The sequence below is a fragment of the Stegostoma tigrinum genome, chromosome 25 (assembly GCF_030684315.1).
Source record: "Stegostoma tigrinum isolate sSteTig4 chromosome 25, sSteTig4.hap1, whole genome shotgun sequence".
NCBI lineage: Eukaryota > Metazoa > Chordata > Chondrichthyes > Orectolobiformes > Stegostomatidae > Stegostoma > Stegostoma tigrinum.
This window is the reverse complement of record NC_081378.1, coordinates 25,001,623-25,019,229: the sequence shown is the minus strand read 5'-3', so window position 1 is coordinate 25,019,229 and position 17,607 is coordinate 25,001,623. Positions and strand designations below refer to the sequence as shown.

The 17,607-nt window shown below is 41.5% G+C and overlaps 1 protein-coding gene across 16 annotated transcripts in view; it reads left to right on the top strand.

Moving 5' to 3' along the window:
- LOC125463094 (membrane-associated guanylate kinase, WW and PDZ domain-containing protein 2) overlaps window positions 1–17,607 on the top strand; it is a 545,354-nt gene that overhangs the window by 498,534 nt on the left and 29,213 nt on the right. For all 16 annotated transcript variants that reach the window (XR_009447220.1, XM_059654599.1, XM_059654586.1 and 13 more), the window contains 3 exons: window positions 6,303–6,485; window positions 6,635–6,800; window positions 13,224–13,422. Coding sequence is in view for 15 of the 16 variants with exons in the window: in XM_059654599.1 (XP_059510582.1) it covers window positions 6,303–6,485; window positions 6,635–6,800; window positions 13,224–13,422 (548 nt within the window). In the remaining variant the exon portion in view is untranslated. The remainder of the gene's footprint in view (window positions 1–6,302; window positions 6,486–6,634; window positions 6,801–13,223; window positions 13,423–17,607) is intronic.

Genomic DNA, 17,607 nt, shown 5'->3' with positions numbered 1-17,607 from the left:
GACAGATATGTGAATGGCCAGGGAGCAGAGGGATCAGAGATTGAAAAATAGGCGACCGGTTTAGATTGAGGATGTGGATCAGCGCAGGCTTGGAGAGCCAAAGGGTCTGTTCCTGAGCTGTAATTTTCTTTGTTCTTTGTACAAACAAGGGCTGGATACATACAGTCAATGGTAGGATCCTGGGTTGTGTGGTTGAACCAAGAGACCTGGAAGTTCAGGTATATAGTTCTTTGAAAGTCATATCACAAGTACACAGGATGATTAAGAAAGTGTTTAGCATGCTTGCCATCATTGCTGAGACCTTTAAGTATAGGAGTTGAGACATCACGTCAAAGTTGCACATCATGTTAGTAAGGCCTCTTCCGGAGTACTGTGTGCAGTTCGGTTGCCCTGCTATAGGAAGGCTATTATTAAATAGGAGAGGATTCAGGAAAGTTTTAGCAGGATGTTGCTGGGAATGGAAGGTTTGAGTTATTAAAGTAGTTTAAATAGGTTAGGACTTTTTTCACATCAGCAGAGGAGGTTGAAGGGGTCACCTTATAAAGGTTTATAAAATCATGAGGAGCATAGGTAAGATGAATAGCAAAGGCCTCTTCCCTACAGTGGGAGAGTTCAAAACTAGAGGCCATATTTTTAAGGCGTGGGGAGAAAGTTTTATAGAAGACATGAGAGGCAATTTTTTTGCACAGACTGGTTCATTTGTAGAACGAACTGCCAGAGGAAGTGGTGGATGCAGGTACAGTTTATAACATTTAGAGGGATATGTGCTAATTGCAGGAAGGTGGGACTAGTTTAGCTTGTGAACATGGTCGACGTGGAGGAGTTGGACTAAAGGGTCTGTTTCCATGCTGTATGACTCTATGACTCCCCAAGCAACTCCCTCCCAACTGTATACCACAGTGCCACCACCTCTGCTTAATCTATCCTGGGACAGGACATAACCTGGGATGGTGATTGGGTTGTCTGGGACATTGCTTGTGAGATGTGATTCCCTGACTGTGACTTTGTCAGCAGTTGCTTGACTAATCTGTGAGCCAACTTTCCAATTTGGACACTACCTCCTAGATGGTAATAAGGAGGGCTTTGCAGGCAACAACATAGAACATAGAACAATACAGCACAGAACAGGCCCTTCAGCCCACAATGTTGTGCCGACCATTGATCCTCATGTATGCACCCTCAAATTTCTGTGACTATATGCATGTCCAGCAGTCTCTTAAATGACCCCAATGACCTTGTTTCCACAACTGCTGCTGGCAATGCATTCTATGCTCTCACAACTCTCTGTGTGAAGAACCCGCCTCTGACATCCCCTCTATACTTTCCTCCAACCAGCTTAAAACTATGACCCCTCGTGTTAGCCATTTCTGCCCTGGGAAATAGTCTCTGGCTATCATCTCTATCTATGCCTCTCATTATCTTGTATACCTCAATTAGGTCCCCTGTCCTCCTCCTTTTCTCCAATGAAAAAAGTCTGAGCTCAGTCAACCTCTCTTCATAAGATAAGCCCTCCAGTCCAGGCAGCATCCTGGTAAACCTCCTCTGAACCCTCTCCAAAGCATCCACATCTTTCCTATAATAGGGCGAGCAGAACTGGACACAGTATTCCAAGTGCGGTCTAACCAAAATTTTATAGAGCTGCAACAAGATCTCAAGACTCTTAAACTCAATCCCCCTGTTAATGAAAGCCAAAACACCATATGCTTTCTTAACAACCCTGTCCACTTGGGTGGCCATTTTAAGGGATCTATGTATCTGCACACCAAGATCCCTCTGTTCCTCCACACTGCCAAGAATCCTATCCTTAATCCTGTACTCAGCTTTCAAATTCGACCTTCCAAAATGCATCACCTCGCATTTATCCAGGGTGAACTCCATCTGCCGCCTCTCAGCCCATCTCTGCATCCTGTCAATGTCCCGCTGCAGCCTACAACAGCCCTCTATACTTTCAACGACACCTCCAACCTTTGTGTCGTCTGCAAACTTGCTGACCCATCCTTCAATCCCCTCATCCAAGTCATTAATAAAAATTACAAACAGTAGAGGCCCAAGGACAGAGCCCTGTGGAACACCACTCACCACTGACATCCAGGCAGAATATTTTCCTTCTACTACCACTCGCTGCCTTCTGTTGGCCAGCCAATTCTGTATCCAGACAGCTAAGTTCCCCTGTATCCCATTCCTCCTGACCTTCTGAATGAGCCTACCATGGGGAACTTTATCAAATGCCTTACTGAAGTCCATATACACCACATCCACAGCTCGACCCTCATCAACTTTTCTAGTCACATCCTCAAAGAACTCGATAAGATTTGTGAGGCATGACCTGCCCCTCACAAAGCCGTGTTGACTGCATTTGATCAAGCCGTGCTCTTCCAAATGGTCATAAATCCTATCCCTCAGAATCGTTTCTAACACCTTGTGAGACGTGAGACTTACTGGTCTGTAATTGCCGGGGATTTCCCTATTTCCTTTCTTGAAGAGAGGAATTACATTTGCCTCTCTCCAGTCCTCAGGTACGACTCCAGTGGAGAGCGAGGATGCAAAGATCCTCACAAGTGGCGAAGCAATGCATTTCTCGCTTCCCAAAGCAGCCGAGGACAAATCTGATCCGGGCCTGGCGACTTGTCAATCTTAATGTTTGACAAAATTTTCAGCACATCAGCTTCCTCTCTCTCTATCCATTCCAGCATGCACACCTGCTCTTCAAAGGTTTCATTCACTACAAAGTTCGTTTCTTTCGTAAAGACAGAAGCAAAAAACTCATTAAGGGCTTCCTCTGCCTCCTCAGACTCCACACACAAGTTCCCTATGCTATCCCTGATCGGCCCTACTCTTTCTTTGACCATTATGTCATGTTTGCCATTGTGATTTCCAGTGCCTTATTCGATGCCAGTTGATCTCTTTGGTTTTATTGCCTTTCTTGTTCTCGTAGTTGATACAGGTTTGCTAAGACATTTTGGACAGTTAAGAGTCAACTACATTGGTGTGTGTGTGTATGTGTGTTGCGGGGGGAGGGATGCGGGGCGTGGTGGGTAGGGGTTGGGTCACATCCCTCCCGTAAGGAGATAATAATCCAGGTAGGTCTTTAATAACAAGCAATAGTGGTTGCATGGGCAGCATTTGAATCCAGGTTTTGTTTCAGAGCTCGGATTCCACCATCTGCTGTGGTGGTATTTGAATCCACGAATGTTATCTGTGTCCCTGGATTACTAGTCCAACAACACTACAATGAGATCATTGCTTTCCCCGATTGTGAAAGAAAATTCTCACTCTTCAGGTTGCTAATGTAGTTAGATATCGCAATCCCAGCATGTTCAGTGAGAAATGACATATAGTTGAAGTAAAAATGATAGTGTTTGGAAACATTTTAGGTCACTGCTTTTACTTTTCCATGTACATGTGTGTTCCCATTTCATTCTAATTGAAATATTATTGAGGTTCCAGCAGAGTCCTCATTACATACAGAATTTACAGTGCTGTGAATTATTATCTTTACTCATCAAGCAAGTCATTTGGATGGCTTTCAGTCCTCCCCTATTAGTTTTCAAAAGTAAGTTAATATTCCTCTGTTACAGAGATAGCAGGAATTGCCAATGCTGGAGAATCTGAGATAACACGGTGTGAAGCTGGATGAACACAGCAGGCCAAGCAACATCAGAGGAGCAGGAAAGTTTGACGTTTCTGGTCTCGACCCAAAACGTCAAACTTCCCTGCTCCTCTATGTTGCTTGGCCTGCTGTGTTCATTCAGTTTCACACTGTGTTATCTTAATATTCCTCTGTCAAGATTTCTTCTATTCCTCATTCTGTGGCACAAGGTTTTATTGCATGCATTTTGAGCTGATATATACTTGACGTGGTATGCGTGTAAACAATTAGTGACTAATATACATATGGGTATTCAACTCTAGCTGTTTCTGCTCATGAAGAGTCTAGAAATAGGAGGTATTTATAGGAGTCTAGAAACTGGGTTCAGCCTAGAACAAGGGAAGTAGGGATATAAGGATCTAGCTGAAAAGTGGAACTTACGTAGAAGAGTACATTTACTCACCTTGCTATTTCATGTGTTCTTTATAGCTTCCAGTATTAACATTTGAAATAAGTAAATTAAATTTCTGTAGAATCAGTAATGCCAATCATCTACATTGACATTATCAGCTATTTGGAGGCCTAGTCAGTGTATCAGCAAATCTGTCACTCTCCTTTATGCTGCTGCCAGATCAAATCAAGGTTTGCTAAAATTCCAAATTGAAGAAGGGATGCTTCCCAAGAAAGGAGTTCCTGCTGAGAGTTTGCAAACACCACAGTGCTTGCCATCAGTGTGAGGACTACAGCACACAGTTCCATGTATTTTCTGCTGCAGTCAAGAAGCAGAATTGGATAGTTGGGTAGCGAGGTGGCCAGAAGGGAATAGGTGCTACCGAAAGGGTAAAATAGACAGCAGTCAAATAGCACCATGGATAATTGGATTTCAAGGAGTGGGTGGATGGCGAGGAAAAGGATGGCAATGAAAGGAAAGAAATAGAGTGCAATTGAAATGGGAATAGATGGTCATGTTGGGGATAGAGTTTGAAGGAGTAAATGGCAATGAATGAGATGAATGACTGTCAACAAAAGAAAAGGAAATAAATGAGAATGCAGGGATTGGAGTTTGAAGCGATGCAAGAGTGTATAGGAAGAAAAGTAGCAACAATACCTGAGATTGAGAAACAAGAATGCCTTCATGAAGATTTTCAGGTTCAGATCTACAATGGGAGAAGAACTTGAACTTTGAGTGTAAGGCAGTGCCAGTTGAAGTAGATTGGAAAAGGTGGAGTGCCAGGTGAAATTCAGTTGCACTATTAGCTGACTCAAGGCAAGACAGTTGAAGCTTGTAAGTGAGAAAATGATCATTGAATACTGTCCTGATAAAAATAATTGTTGTATGCTGCCAGTTTTTTTAACGTTGGCACAGATGGCGTGCACATTTACTACGAAGTGCACCTTCATTACCTTGCAGCTTGCTACACAATCAGACGCCCATGGAACTTAGCAGCAAAACATTGCTGAATGACCTGTGGAAGTGATGGACTGGTTGGCCTGTTGAAAATCATATCCCTTCCTTTCCATTTTTAAGAGTAATGTATGAAGTAAAAGTGCATAAATTTAACCAGAATTGATTGTTTTAATGCCAACAATCAAAGGGTCCTTCAGCAGGTGCTGTCAAACACACTCGTTTGAATTGTACTTATAATTTTATTATTTCACTAGATCTTCCCTTCAAAGATTTATATGTCCAATTGCTTTGGTACCAGTATAAGGAAAATTTTTTTTAGTGTACCAACAGCTTAAGTAACAAAGCTTTTGTAGCTATTTATTAGCACAGAGAGGGGTGTTCCTAACTTGTCAAATTTCTGTATCAGCAATTTTGAAGTTGTTGCTGTAGTTTTCTGATGGCATGTATGGTGTGATAGAACTAGTTAAAGTACTTGAACAGTATTCAGAATTTCTGAACTGCAATGATAAATGCTGTTAAATAATGAAGGATTGTGATTCCAAATGAATTCGGAGATTGCTAACCCTACATTAATACAAATAATTACCTGCTGAATGCTGTAATACTATACCAAACATATATTATGCAGTTAAATATAATGAGAATTCTATACTTTGAAACCCACTTGTATATCTTTGATGAGCGCTTAGGCTACAACAGCTACAGATTTCTGAGTCAAGTGGCCCAACACATTCCCCAGTGAATAAATACCAATTCAGTCAGGGAATCTGAAACAAATATTCAATCTTTCACTTGCATACGCCTATTTTTTATTAACCCCTAAAATTTGTCCTTTTTATACAAAACTGGCGCAAGGTTTAAAAACAGAAGTTGCTGGAATAGCTCAGCAGGTCTGGCAGAATCTGTGAAGAAGAATCAGAGTTAACATTTTGGGTCCAATGACCCTTCCTGAGACCTGGTCGAGAGTGTCCATGTGACACTGCATGGCACTGAGTGTGGATCTCAGGATGCGGCAAGAGCAGCTGTCAGGGGAACATTGAACGTCACACGTACAACAAGGCTCAGTTTGGACCAATTGTACATCCATCTGACAAAATAAATTACTAATGCCAAAATCAGTACTATCATGTGTGGCAGTATTCTTTGAATATGAATTCAGTTATTCTTGTTTTTTTGCATAATCTGTACATTGAACAGGCTGTTGGCATCACTCTAATGTTTGTTCTTCACTTCTCTCACTCTTCATGGTGAATCTGTCCAATATTTCTGTCAATTCTTTTTTTGGAAATTACAAATTAATGACAGTGCCTCACAAAATTGGACGGATTATTGAGGGTAGCCCAGCAGATCGTTGTGGAAAACTCAAGGTTGGCGACCGCATCCTAGCAGTGAATGGACAGTCCATCATTAACATGCCTCATGCAGAAATTGTGAAGCTAATCAAGGATGCAGGACTTTGTGTGACTCTGCGCATTGTTCCTCAAGAGGGTAAGGCACTACCATGCAAGTCTGTTTATATCAAGGGCATGTTATAAGAAAGAACAGTTTTAAATTAAAACGTGTTGGCAGAAAATAGAAATCAATAAAATCTATTGTGGAACGATTATTTTTAAAAATTATTTCTACATCTTTCACAGATGTGAGCAGTCCTGCTTCAGCACCAGGCTCAGATAAGCAAAGTCCTCTGGCACAGCAGCACAGTCCAATGGCACAAAAGAGTCCTTCAGCACAGCAAAGTCCTATAGCACAACATAGCCCTGCAGCACAACCACCTCCTCTTCAGTCACATGGACATAATGGCAGGTAAGGAGAGCTGTCCCACTTCTTTCAATGTGATTAGACATTTTCTGTTTCCCCTGCTCATGACTAAGCTCATTTTCAAGCAGCAGATTGTCAAATTAAAATTGATGTGAACAATAGGAGTGGTTTTTATTAAATGTATGTAAATATTTAAAGTGCTATAAAATATGTAAGACTAGTAATGAGATGTCTGAAAAATTCCAATTTATTATAAATTGTTTGAACCCTTTAGCACAGAATGAACTTTCAACCTTTAATTAAGTACCTATTCCCTTTAAAATGATTTTGCTGGAATAATTAGGAGATAACTCTTCATCGATGCATAATTAAAATAAGAGTAAAGAGTTTGTTGTGATTCTAGCTGATTGTACTACAGGACAAGTCAGATCCCAGAGTAAAATCTGGTTTGATAGATCATTTGGTTTTATTTGTTTAATTAGTTACTGTGACATTTAGCCACTGAAACTTATTCATATGTGGCAACAGATTTACAACAGAATATAAGTTTATTATTCAAAGAAAACAAGCTATCTAAATGTAGGAGACAGTTAGAAAGATCTTGAAACACATAGCAAAACAATGTTTCACCTGTTTCGTAATGCTATCCGTTACAGGAATTCAAGCCAGAGAAATTACACTCCTCTTTCAATTCCTTATGTTTCTAATTCACTTACTCATTCCAGTTTCCTTTGCCATTGACATTGGAGATAGTCGATGAATCCTTTCTGTGTCTGGTGTCATGAACCTTTCACAAATCTGACAGCTTAAATTTTCTCAGTTGCAATAACCTTCAAATTTTGAACAAAACTCTTCTGGTTTGAAGATAATAAAATGTGAGGCTGGATGAACACAGCAGGCCCAGCAGCATCTCAGGAGCACAAAAGCTGACGTTTCGGGCCTAGACCCTTCATCAGAGAGGGGGATGGGGTGAGGGTTCTGGAATAAATAGGGAGAGAGGGGGAGGCGGACCGAAGATGGAGAGAAAAGAAGATAGGTGGAGAGGAGAGTATAGGTGGGGAGGTAGGGAGGGGATAGGTCAGTCCAGGGAAGACGGACAGGTCAAGGAGGTGGGATGAGGTTGGTAGGTAGCTGGGGGTGCGGCTTGGGGTGGGAGGAAGGGATGGGTGAGAGGAAGAGCAGGTTAGGGAGGCAGAGACAGGTTGGACTGGTTTTGGGATGCAGTGGGTGGAGGGGAAGAGCTGGGCTGGTTGTGTGGTGCAGTGGGGGGAGGGGATGAACTGGGCTGGTTTTGGGATGCAGTGGGTGGAGGGGAAGAGCTGGGCTGGTTGTGTGGTGCAGTGGGGGGAGGGGATGAACTGGGCTGGTTTTGGGATGCGGTGGGGGAAGGGGAGATTTTGAAGCTGGTGAAGTCCACATTGATACCATTAGGCTGCAGGGTTCCCAAGCGAACTATGAGTTGCTGTTCCTGCAGCCTTCGGGTGGCATCATTGTCGCACTGCAGGAGGCCCATGATGGACATGTCATCTAAAGAATGGGAGGGGGAGTGGAAATGGTTTGCGACTGGGAGGTGCAGTTGTTTATTGCGAACCAAGCAGAGGTGTTCTGCAAAGCGGTCCCCAAGCCTCCGTTTGGTTTCCCCAATGTAGAGGAAGCCACACCGGGTACAGTGGATGTAGTATACTACATTGGCTGATGTTCAGGTGAACCTCTGCTTAATGTGGAATGTCATCTTTGGGCCTGGGATAGGGGTGAGGGAGGAGGTGTAGGGGCAAGTGTAGCATTTCCTGCGCTTGCAGGGGAAGGTGCCGTGTGTGGTGGGGTTGGAGGGGAGTGTGGAGCGAACAAGGGAGTCTCGGAGAGAGTGGTCTGTCCGGAAAGCAGACAGGGGTGGGGATAGAAAAATGTCTTGGGTGATGGGGTCGGATTGTAGATGGCGGAGGTGTCGGAGGATGATGCGTTGTATCCGGAGGTTGGTGGGGTGGTGTGTGAGAACGAGGGGGATCCTCTTTGGGTGGTTGTGGCGGGGTTCGAGTTCGTAATAAACAACTGCACCTCCCAGTCGCAAACCATTTCCACTCCCCCTCCCATTCTTTAGATGACATGTCCATCATGGGCCTCCTGCAGTGCGACAATGATGCCACCCGAAGGCTGCAGGAACAGCAACTCATATTCCGCTTGGGAACCCTTGCAGCCCAATGGTATCAATGTGGACTTCACCAGTTTCAAAATCTCCCCTTCCCCCACCACATCCCTAAACCAGCCCAGTTCGCCCTCTCCCCCCACTGCACCACACAACCAGCCCAGCTCTTCCCCTCCACCCACTGCATCCCAAAACCAGTCCAACCTGTCTCTGCCTCCCTAACCTATTCTTCCTCTCACCCATCCCTTCCTCCCACCCCAAGCCGCACCTCCATCTCCTACCTACTAACCTCATCCCACCTCCTTGACCTGTCCATCTTCCCTGGACTGACCTATCCCCTCCCTACCTCCCCACCTATACTCTCTCCACCTATCTTCTTTTCTCTCCATCTTCGGTCCGCCTCCCCCTCTCTCCCTATTTATTCCAGAACCCTCACCCCATCCCCCTCTCTGATGAAGGGTCTAGGCCCGAAACGTCAGCTTTTGTGCTCCTGAGATACTGCTGGGCCTGCTGTGTTCATCCAGCCTCACATTTTATTATCTTGGATTCTCCAGCATCTGCAGTTCCCATTATCACTGATATCTTCTGGTTTGAAGGTTTTATAACCTATACCATTTGCTGAGGTAACCAGTTTCCTGAATTGCTCTGAACTTTTCCTAAAAGAGAAACTAAACTAACTTCTAAACTGGTCCCTGATGTCGTCTAAACTGAATTTTAAAATAAAAAATTGTGCATCCTAGATTCCTGTAACAACTTAGCTAGTGGCTTTATATTGTTGCCTACCTGTTATAAACCTGCAATGCAAACATATTTCCATTGACACCACGGGCATCTGCAGTCACCTGCCTTATGAGAAATGTTGGACTTGATTGCTGTAATGGGAGGACACGCTGACCATGTTTGTTTCGATAGAAAAATCTTCATAGAAGTAACCAACAGCTATTATTACAAGCTCTATTACAAAATCTAAATTCTGAAAATTATATTTGTAGATGTAAATAAATTGTAGGTCATTGATCACAGATTAGATATTGAAGGAGTGATGTATACATATTTATACTTCTCCCTATCCATTGGGATGCTAGCTGAGCAATAATAAAGGGAATTGTCAACAGTGGGTTGCTGTTGTATCCTTCTTGTAGTGAACTGAAAAGTAGCATCAAAGACTGATCAAGTCACCTTTTAAAAAGAATTGAATGAAGTTCCTTCCAAGCGCAGGACACATACCTGAATGATTGAGGACAATTCTGCAGAGGAATACCATGAGTTAGCCGTGACTTTCTAAGCTCAAAGTCAATCCTTCCTCCACCAGTGGATCCAAAGGACACACTACAGCAATTCACCAAGTTTACTTTCGGAGTTCTGCCACCAAAGTTAACAAGATTTCCAGATTTCTTCAAAGGTGCTTGCCACCCTGATTTGGACATGTACCACTGTTTGTTCACCATTGCTTAGTGAAAATCTCTCTGCTTTCTACCAAATCAATATTACCACCAGAAGGATTATAGCAGCTCACAGAGAAGATCCAACACCACACCTTTTAAGATAATTTGTAATCATGCCCGCATTCTGAGTAAATCAAAAGCATTTCAAATATATCCCTGTTAATGACACCTTCGGTCACTATGTATATTATTGAGTGTGGTAGTTGACAAATTGCATTTGTCCTGCTTTGGATAAATAGAATATACCTGGAAAATTTTCCACTTCATTGGGTAAATTCCACTATTGTAATTAAGCCGGAACAGTTTGGTGAGATTTGTGAAAATTCAAGAGCACAAGTCTGCAACATTTCTGCAGAATGTTGTTAGACACTCTTTGTTGGATTGAGAATGCACAACAGTCTCTTAATATCACATGGAGTGAATCCAATTGGCTGTATTGGCTGTGATACTAGGGGCCACAGAAGAAGGTCTAAATAGATAAACTCAGTGCTTTGAGATAAAGGTAGTTGCTTCAGACTTGTCTTTTGCATTTGTGCTGGATTCTGCCATCACTGAAAACAGGATGTTCTTGGAACTTCCTCCTCTCATGAATGCTTTTACATGCCAAGGATTATGTGAATGGGTAGTTGATTACATAGCTTGAGAGAACTGTTAACTTTGCTTGATTAACATCTTTATTTGATGATAATAAGTTAATTTTCTGCAACCGTATTCATCAATGCCTCAGTGTTGAATTGCACAAGATTAAGAGGTGTGAAATATTTAAAGTTTTTGTTATTGATACTTTAATGTTCTGTTTGATTGACACATTGAAATGCTTGTAGAAATACTAATTTTAAACTATGAATAATTGTGAACGTTTTTTTCTAAGCAGTTCCACACATGCCATTGTTATGAAATGGTTCTGCAGTTCTGTACACAATTTATGTTCAACAAATTGACATGGAAAGCTCTTCGATTGCCATGAGGGCAATAAAGGGTCATGTAGGTGGATAAGAGGCATGAGCTGTTGACTTGGCATGGAGGGTAATGGGGAATATGAAGACATGTGAATTTACCTTTCAGATAGATTTCAATCCACACCTTTCTGGGATCTGTGAACCACAAGCCATAGAGAAGCTGAATGCACTCCCATGAGATTTTAAGAGTGATAAAAAATTCAGTTGAGCCTCCCAGGCCACATGCGCAACACGTGGGCACCTGGAATGGGAGAATGGAACACTGGAATCAGGCTGTATCCACCATTTTTAAATAGTTCCAGCATCCTTCCAACCAAATCTTTCCTCAGGATTTACTGTCAGTATATTCAGAGACAGCTGCCATTTACACTAAAGATAGTAGGAACTGGTGATGCTGGGATCTGAGATAACAAGGTGTAGAGCTAGTTGAACACAGCAGGCCAGGCAGTATCAGAGGACCAAGAAAGCTGACACGCAAAACGTCAGCTTTCCTGCTCCTCTGATGCTCCCTGGCCTGCTGTGTTCATCCAGCTTTACACCTTATTATGCCATTATCTCTAAGGGTAAATATCATGTACCTTAGAGCAATCTAAGCCTTCCTTTGATCCCTAAACATCAAACCAGCAAGCTCACAGTCAGGCAATCAAATTTAAATGTACAGTCCCCTAAAAAAGGGTCTTGTGGCACAGTGCTAGTGCCCGTACCTCTGGGCCAGATGGCCTGAATTCAAGTCCCAGCTATTTTAGAGATGTGTCAATACACCTCTGAACAGGGTGATGAAAAAATAACTTGCAGTTCCTAAATATGATAATGTTATAAATCTCATAAATGTAACAGCAACGAACATGTGAACGAAAAACAGAAGTTGGGTGGCTGCCATTGAAGGTGTAGAAAGTAGGACAATATGGACATATTCTATATAGACCTTAAATATGACTGCTTAATCTATTTTATTAGTTGGGGAATAAATATTGGCCATGATACAGGAAGAATTCACCTGCTTCATTTCACATTGCACCAAGGAACCCCTCATATGCATCTGGAGAAACAGATGGACATCAGATTAAAGGCATTTGTGCAAATAACAAACAAGAAATCTTATCTATTTCAAGGGCTGGAGACAACAGCGCTTGAAATTTAACAAAAAGTGTGGTTTAGGTACTGTCTGCAATGGCTAGTACAAATGTTTGATGAAGAAGACTGCCATCTAGCAGGAAGACAGGAAATGCTCTCCAAGGAGAAGGTGCACAGCAGAAAAATTAATACAAGAACCGAGTTTATACTGTTGTAATTTTAGTGTTCGGAAAAGTTGATTCATTTTGTCTTAATTGTTATACACAGCATTTATGTAAATAAGTGCATTCAAATAACAATTTATGTCTGAATAAAGAATATATTTTACAATATTACACGTGATATTCCTTTTAAAATAGAATTGGTTAACTCGGTGGGGTGCTTCATTAGTTCAAAATAATGCCAACACCAAGGGTTTGATTCCCATTCTGGCCGAGGCAGACTTGGGATTTGTCTTTTTATCCTGATTGAAAGGCATTGGAAAGAACCATTTGCCAAAACTGCCAAAAAGCTAACTCAGGATGAAGTATTAACAGATGTTGAGCCAATCTGTTTCAGACAGAACACACGTGGAATGGAAGGGAATGAAATGGAAAATAATTCCTTTTAATCTTAGAAGTACGTATTTCAATAATGTCGAACAAATTCCCTTAACTGTTCCCAAATCAAGGAGTCAAATAGATGACTTGCTTGCAAATCCCTGCTAATGATGCCCTGCAATTCACTATGAGATTTTGGTTTTGTTTTCGGGTTTCATTATTAATGTGGTTAATGAAACCTAATTCTCCTTGAAACATTTTGCAGGATAAATCATATTAATGATTTTAATCAAAGGTTTTTGATCTAGTTACAGGTCAGAAGTGAAAGCAAGACAGGATGTCAAACCAGACATTAGACAACCACCATTTTCAGAGTACAGACAAGCTCCAACATCAGATTATCGACAACCACCATCAGTAGACTACAGACAGCAGCCTCTAATAGATTACAGGCAGCCACCTCCTGACAATAGACAGTATGGAGTGTCTGATTACAGACAACCACAGGTATGAAACCTTAAACATTCTGACTCATTGACCTTTTCCACCATTGACACCTCAGTAGTCTCCATGAGCACACGAGGAATCTGAGCACCACGATACAGCATAATTTGTAATATATAATAATACACACTTAATTTTATAGGAGATGATGTAATAGCCTGAACTGGAGTATAGAAGCATCATTTAAAGGTTATAGAAACTTGTGACATTAAATTAGTGTGAAAAATAAAAACAGACTTCAGGAAAGCATTAATGAATTGGGTAAATTGCATGTTGTATTATGTCACACAATTAATATCAATGAAACTTTAAGCAACATATTCATGGTACCATCACTGAAAAAAACATATGACCTGAAGTTATAAAGGTCTCATGTTTCATCTGAACTGAAGTTAATTAAAGAATGACACTTGTTAAAACATGCTATTGTTTGTAACTAATAGATATAATTTTAGCTGACATTAGTCTGTGCATGTAATATTTGTATTAGTGAACTATAATAGGCTTTTTTGGATCTTTCAATACATGTTACCTATATCTAGTTCTTATTTTACAAGAGTTGACATAAATATGTTGCATCAGATAAAATATACAACTGGACACCACTAAGAAGTACAATTTTAAAAGTTGTGTAACTGCAGGAATAATTAGGGCTTCATATACTGAAAACTTTGAACATGGCTGGTTGAATTGATAGGTTCAAAAGGCAAATTAGATCCTTGGCTTCATCTTACAGGAGTGGAGCATAACATGAAAGTAGTTAAGCTAAACGTTTAAATATCCGTGGTCAACTCAAGCGTTGTGCACAGTTCCCTGATTTCCTGATGCATACCACAGCAAATGAGCAAATGTAAATGTAATATTAGGCTAATGAGTAATTGTAGCTTTCGCAGCAGCATGCAATGGATGAAATAGAATGGACTGCCAATTATACATCCAGCCCAATTTTCAACATTTTTAATTCACTTTAATGGAAAGGGAAATTAGAATGGTTGGCTGATTTGATGTGTTTATTTTACACTACCCCTAAAGTTTTAGAAAAACCTCTCTTGTATTTTCAAAAAGCTAGTAAACAGAGCTTAGTTAAAATAGAAACAGAAATGTCGTAAACCCACAAGAGGTGAAAAGGTAGGATAACTTGTAGGTTTAATATTGAGCATCTACAATTAAAATGTCATCCCAGTTTAGCTAATTTCATATGCCAACAATTCATGTGTATCTTTCTGGTAACTTTTATTTTAATTCCAAGTTTTCAGCAGTTGTAATTTTGAATTGAACTTTCCCAGTCCCTGAACAACGTGAGCAGTAGCAAGTCAATTAACAAAATACGGCAAGAAAAGAAATGACATTCTCGATGTCAAGAAAAAATTGTCAGATTTTGCAACCAAGTTATACATGGCAAGACACGCGTTGCTAGTGAATGGCAAGAGGTCTTTTGTGTGCGTTAGCATGTCATTGGTACTTAATCTCACTTCATTTATGTGCAATTTTCAATCCTCCCAAAGAAAAACTGGATTGTGACAATTCCTGTCATGACATTTTTCTATTCTGCTGACATGAAAGCGCTTGGCTTCTCTAAGCTCCCATCATTTCAAGATTTTTCGATGAGCAGCAACCATCTGCATCCCCACCTATGGTGGTTGGTATCGGGCACTCACCAGCTTTATCACATCCTCATGACACACCTCTAACTTACATAAACTTCTCTCAGTTCTGCAGTTTAGAGTGTATCAGCATCTTTCCTTATAATGCTGCTGCCAAGTCCTCTTGTATACAGGCTCAGACATCCATCTCATGCATTGTACCTGGGTACATCTCACGAACCCTCATTTGCTCTTTTAGCACTCACACACTTTATGTCTATTTAAACACTCACAGCTTCTCTGCCATATCTTGCCCTGCCTTGACTCGATTTTTTAAAAAATCGTCTTTGTCACCTCATTCAGACGCTACTGGATCACACTGTTTCTGTGTTGCCTTGCCATTGAATGCAAATACAAAGCCAGACAGTGTACCCTCTTTGTCAGCAATGATCAAAGGGATGAATATGTTGTACAGCACAGTGCCACGTCAGTGTCAGCAGCCTATATGGAAAACACTGAAAGTGCTTAATGGCTATGTCTCTAAATCTCAGGGAAGTAGACTTTGGTCAAGTCAAAGAGGTCTGGTGACAAGTTAGGTGGCCCCTGCAGTCAAGTGCAACATCTGATCTCAGTCCAGATTAATTGTGGTTAGTCGACCACTTAGGGTGTTCAGGACCAGAGGTTCCATTTCACCAGGAAGCGAGCTATGGTAACTCCTAATGGTTCAGTTAAACCAGTCCAGGAATTCCCAGCAAGCCAGTAGAGCTGTAGAGAGAGCAATCAGGACCTTGGTGACTCATCATTTAGTGCTGTCCATCTCAGTCAGAAAATGGGCCATAGTCATTCCTGGGTATCTGCTCAATAAATGTCAAGAGAGATATCAGGGGCTGCTGCTGTGATAAGGATGATGCAGAGTCATTTGTGGGGATTGGAGGAAACATGCAGGAATGCAGATGTGCCAGTTGCTGGAGCAATGCTTACACCCTGAAGGAGTGGGTGTCCATTCTATCCTGGCTATCACCTGCACTAAATTTTTATGTAACTGAATACTTCTAAAGATTCACTTGGTACCTGTGAAACATCGCTCAATCCTCAACCCACAAATTTTTTTCAAGATTGTTACTGAAACAATTTGTGCCAGATCACACCACTTTGTCTCGATTCACCATGATGAAGTCAGGGCTGTAGCCCATGCAGAAGGCTTTGCCAATGTGCCTGGCTTCCCCCAGGTAAAGAGTGTTATAGATTGTGCACACGTGGCATTGAGAGCACAATTTCATAAGACGGCTTACTTCTTCAACAGAAATACTTTCCATTCCTTCAATGTACAAGTTGTCTGTTATTATTGGTACCTCATCTTAAAGTCTGCACCAGGTATCCTGGAACCTGCCACGATGCCTGTCTCCTTGATTTTTCATCTTCCTGCTTTATTTCAAGGCCTGGATGTCTTACAAGGCTGGTCACTGGGCGACAAGAGTTACCCTCTGTAACCATGGCTGAACACTCAGTTGCACAACCCCCTAATTGAGGCCAAATGTAGCTGCAATGAGGTCTATTTTTTGAGCTGGGTAATCTGGACCAGATAATGAGCGTGAGGTCATGAAGTGTTGAGGTGCCTTGCAGTATAATCCAAACAGAGTTTGCCGCATAATCCTAGCATGTTCTGCTCTGCACACATGGAACAGGCAAAGGGGAGATGTAATGGATATTGGAGAGCTGAGAGAGCAGCAGCGGTCTTCGGCGGAGGAAGGTGAGGGCATTATGTTAGACTAACATCGTGCTCAACATGGCAGAGCAGTATTACGTTGGGCACAGGAAGCCATTTCAGACTTAATTGACAGCGTAATCAAGTAGCTGACTGTGAGCTAGATGTAGTGATCATTCAATGATTTTAAATTTGTTGTTAGTAAAAATGCAAGAGTTCCCAGTTTATTCCCAGAAAAAACATAGCCACTTTGTTAGCTTTTTCTTCACTTTAGCTGTTATTCAATGTAAGTTAATGTTTTCAACTGTTTGAAGGCTTTCCAGCATGTAAAGCTCCCAGTTTCATCTTTTTTAACTCTTTCACAGGATGATGGCGTCACTGGTGAGGCAGCATTATTGCTCATCCCTAAATGTCCAGAGTGTGGTTAGGAATCAACCACTTTGCTGCAGATTTGGAAACATTAGTGAACCAGATGGGTTTTTCCCCCACTAATCGGCAATGGATTCATGATCATCATTGGACTCTTAATTCAAATTGAATTCAAATCCACCATCTGCTGTGGTAGGATTCAAATCTGGGTCTCTGGATTTTAACAGTCCAGTGATAATACCATGAGGCCCATTCCCTCCCATTCAACAGTGAGAAGATGTCACACAATGCTGAGTGTTCGGAAAAGAGCAGCACTCTTTAGACAGGGTTCAAACGTTGCAGTGTTAAGGATATATAGCATGCGTAGCCTGATTCTTGTAGCTGCAGTTATGAAGACTGTCACCTGTCTGATCAACAATGTAAAATAGCAATATATTTACAAATGTGAGCTTGTATTTGGAATTAAGTATCACCCATGCCACCTATCTGTTGTCAAAAATGTTTGTTTTTCATTCCCCATCCCATCCCACG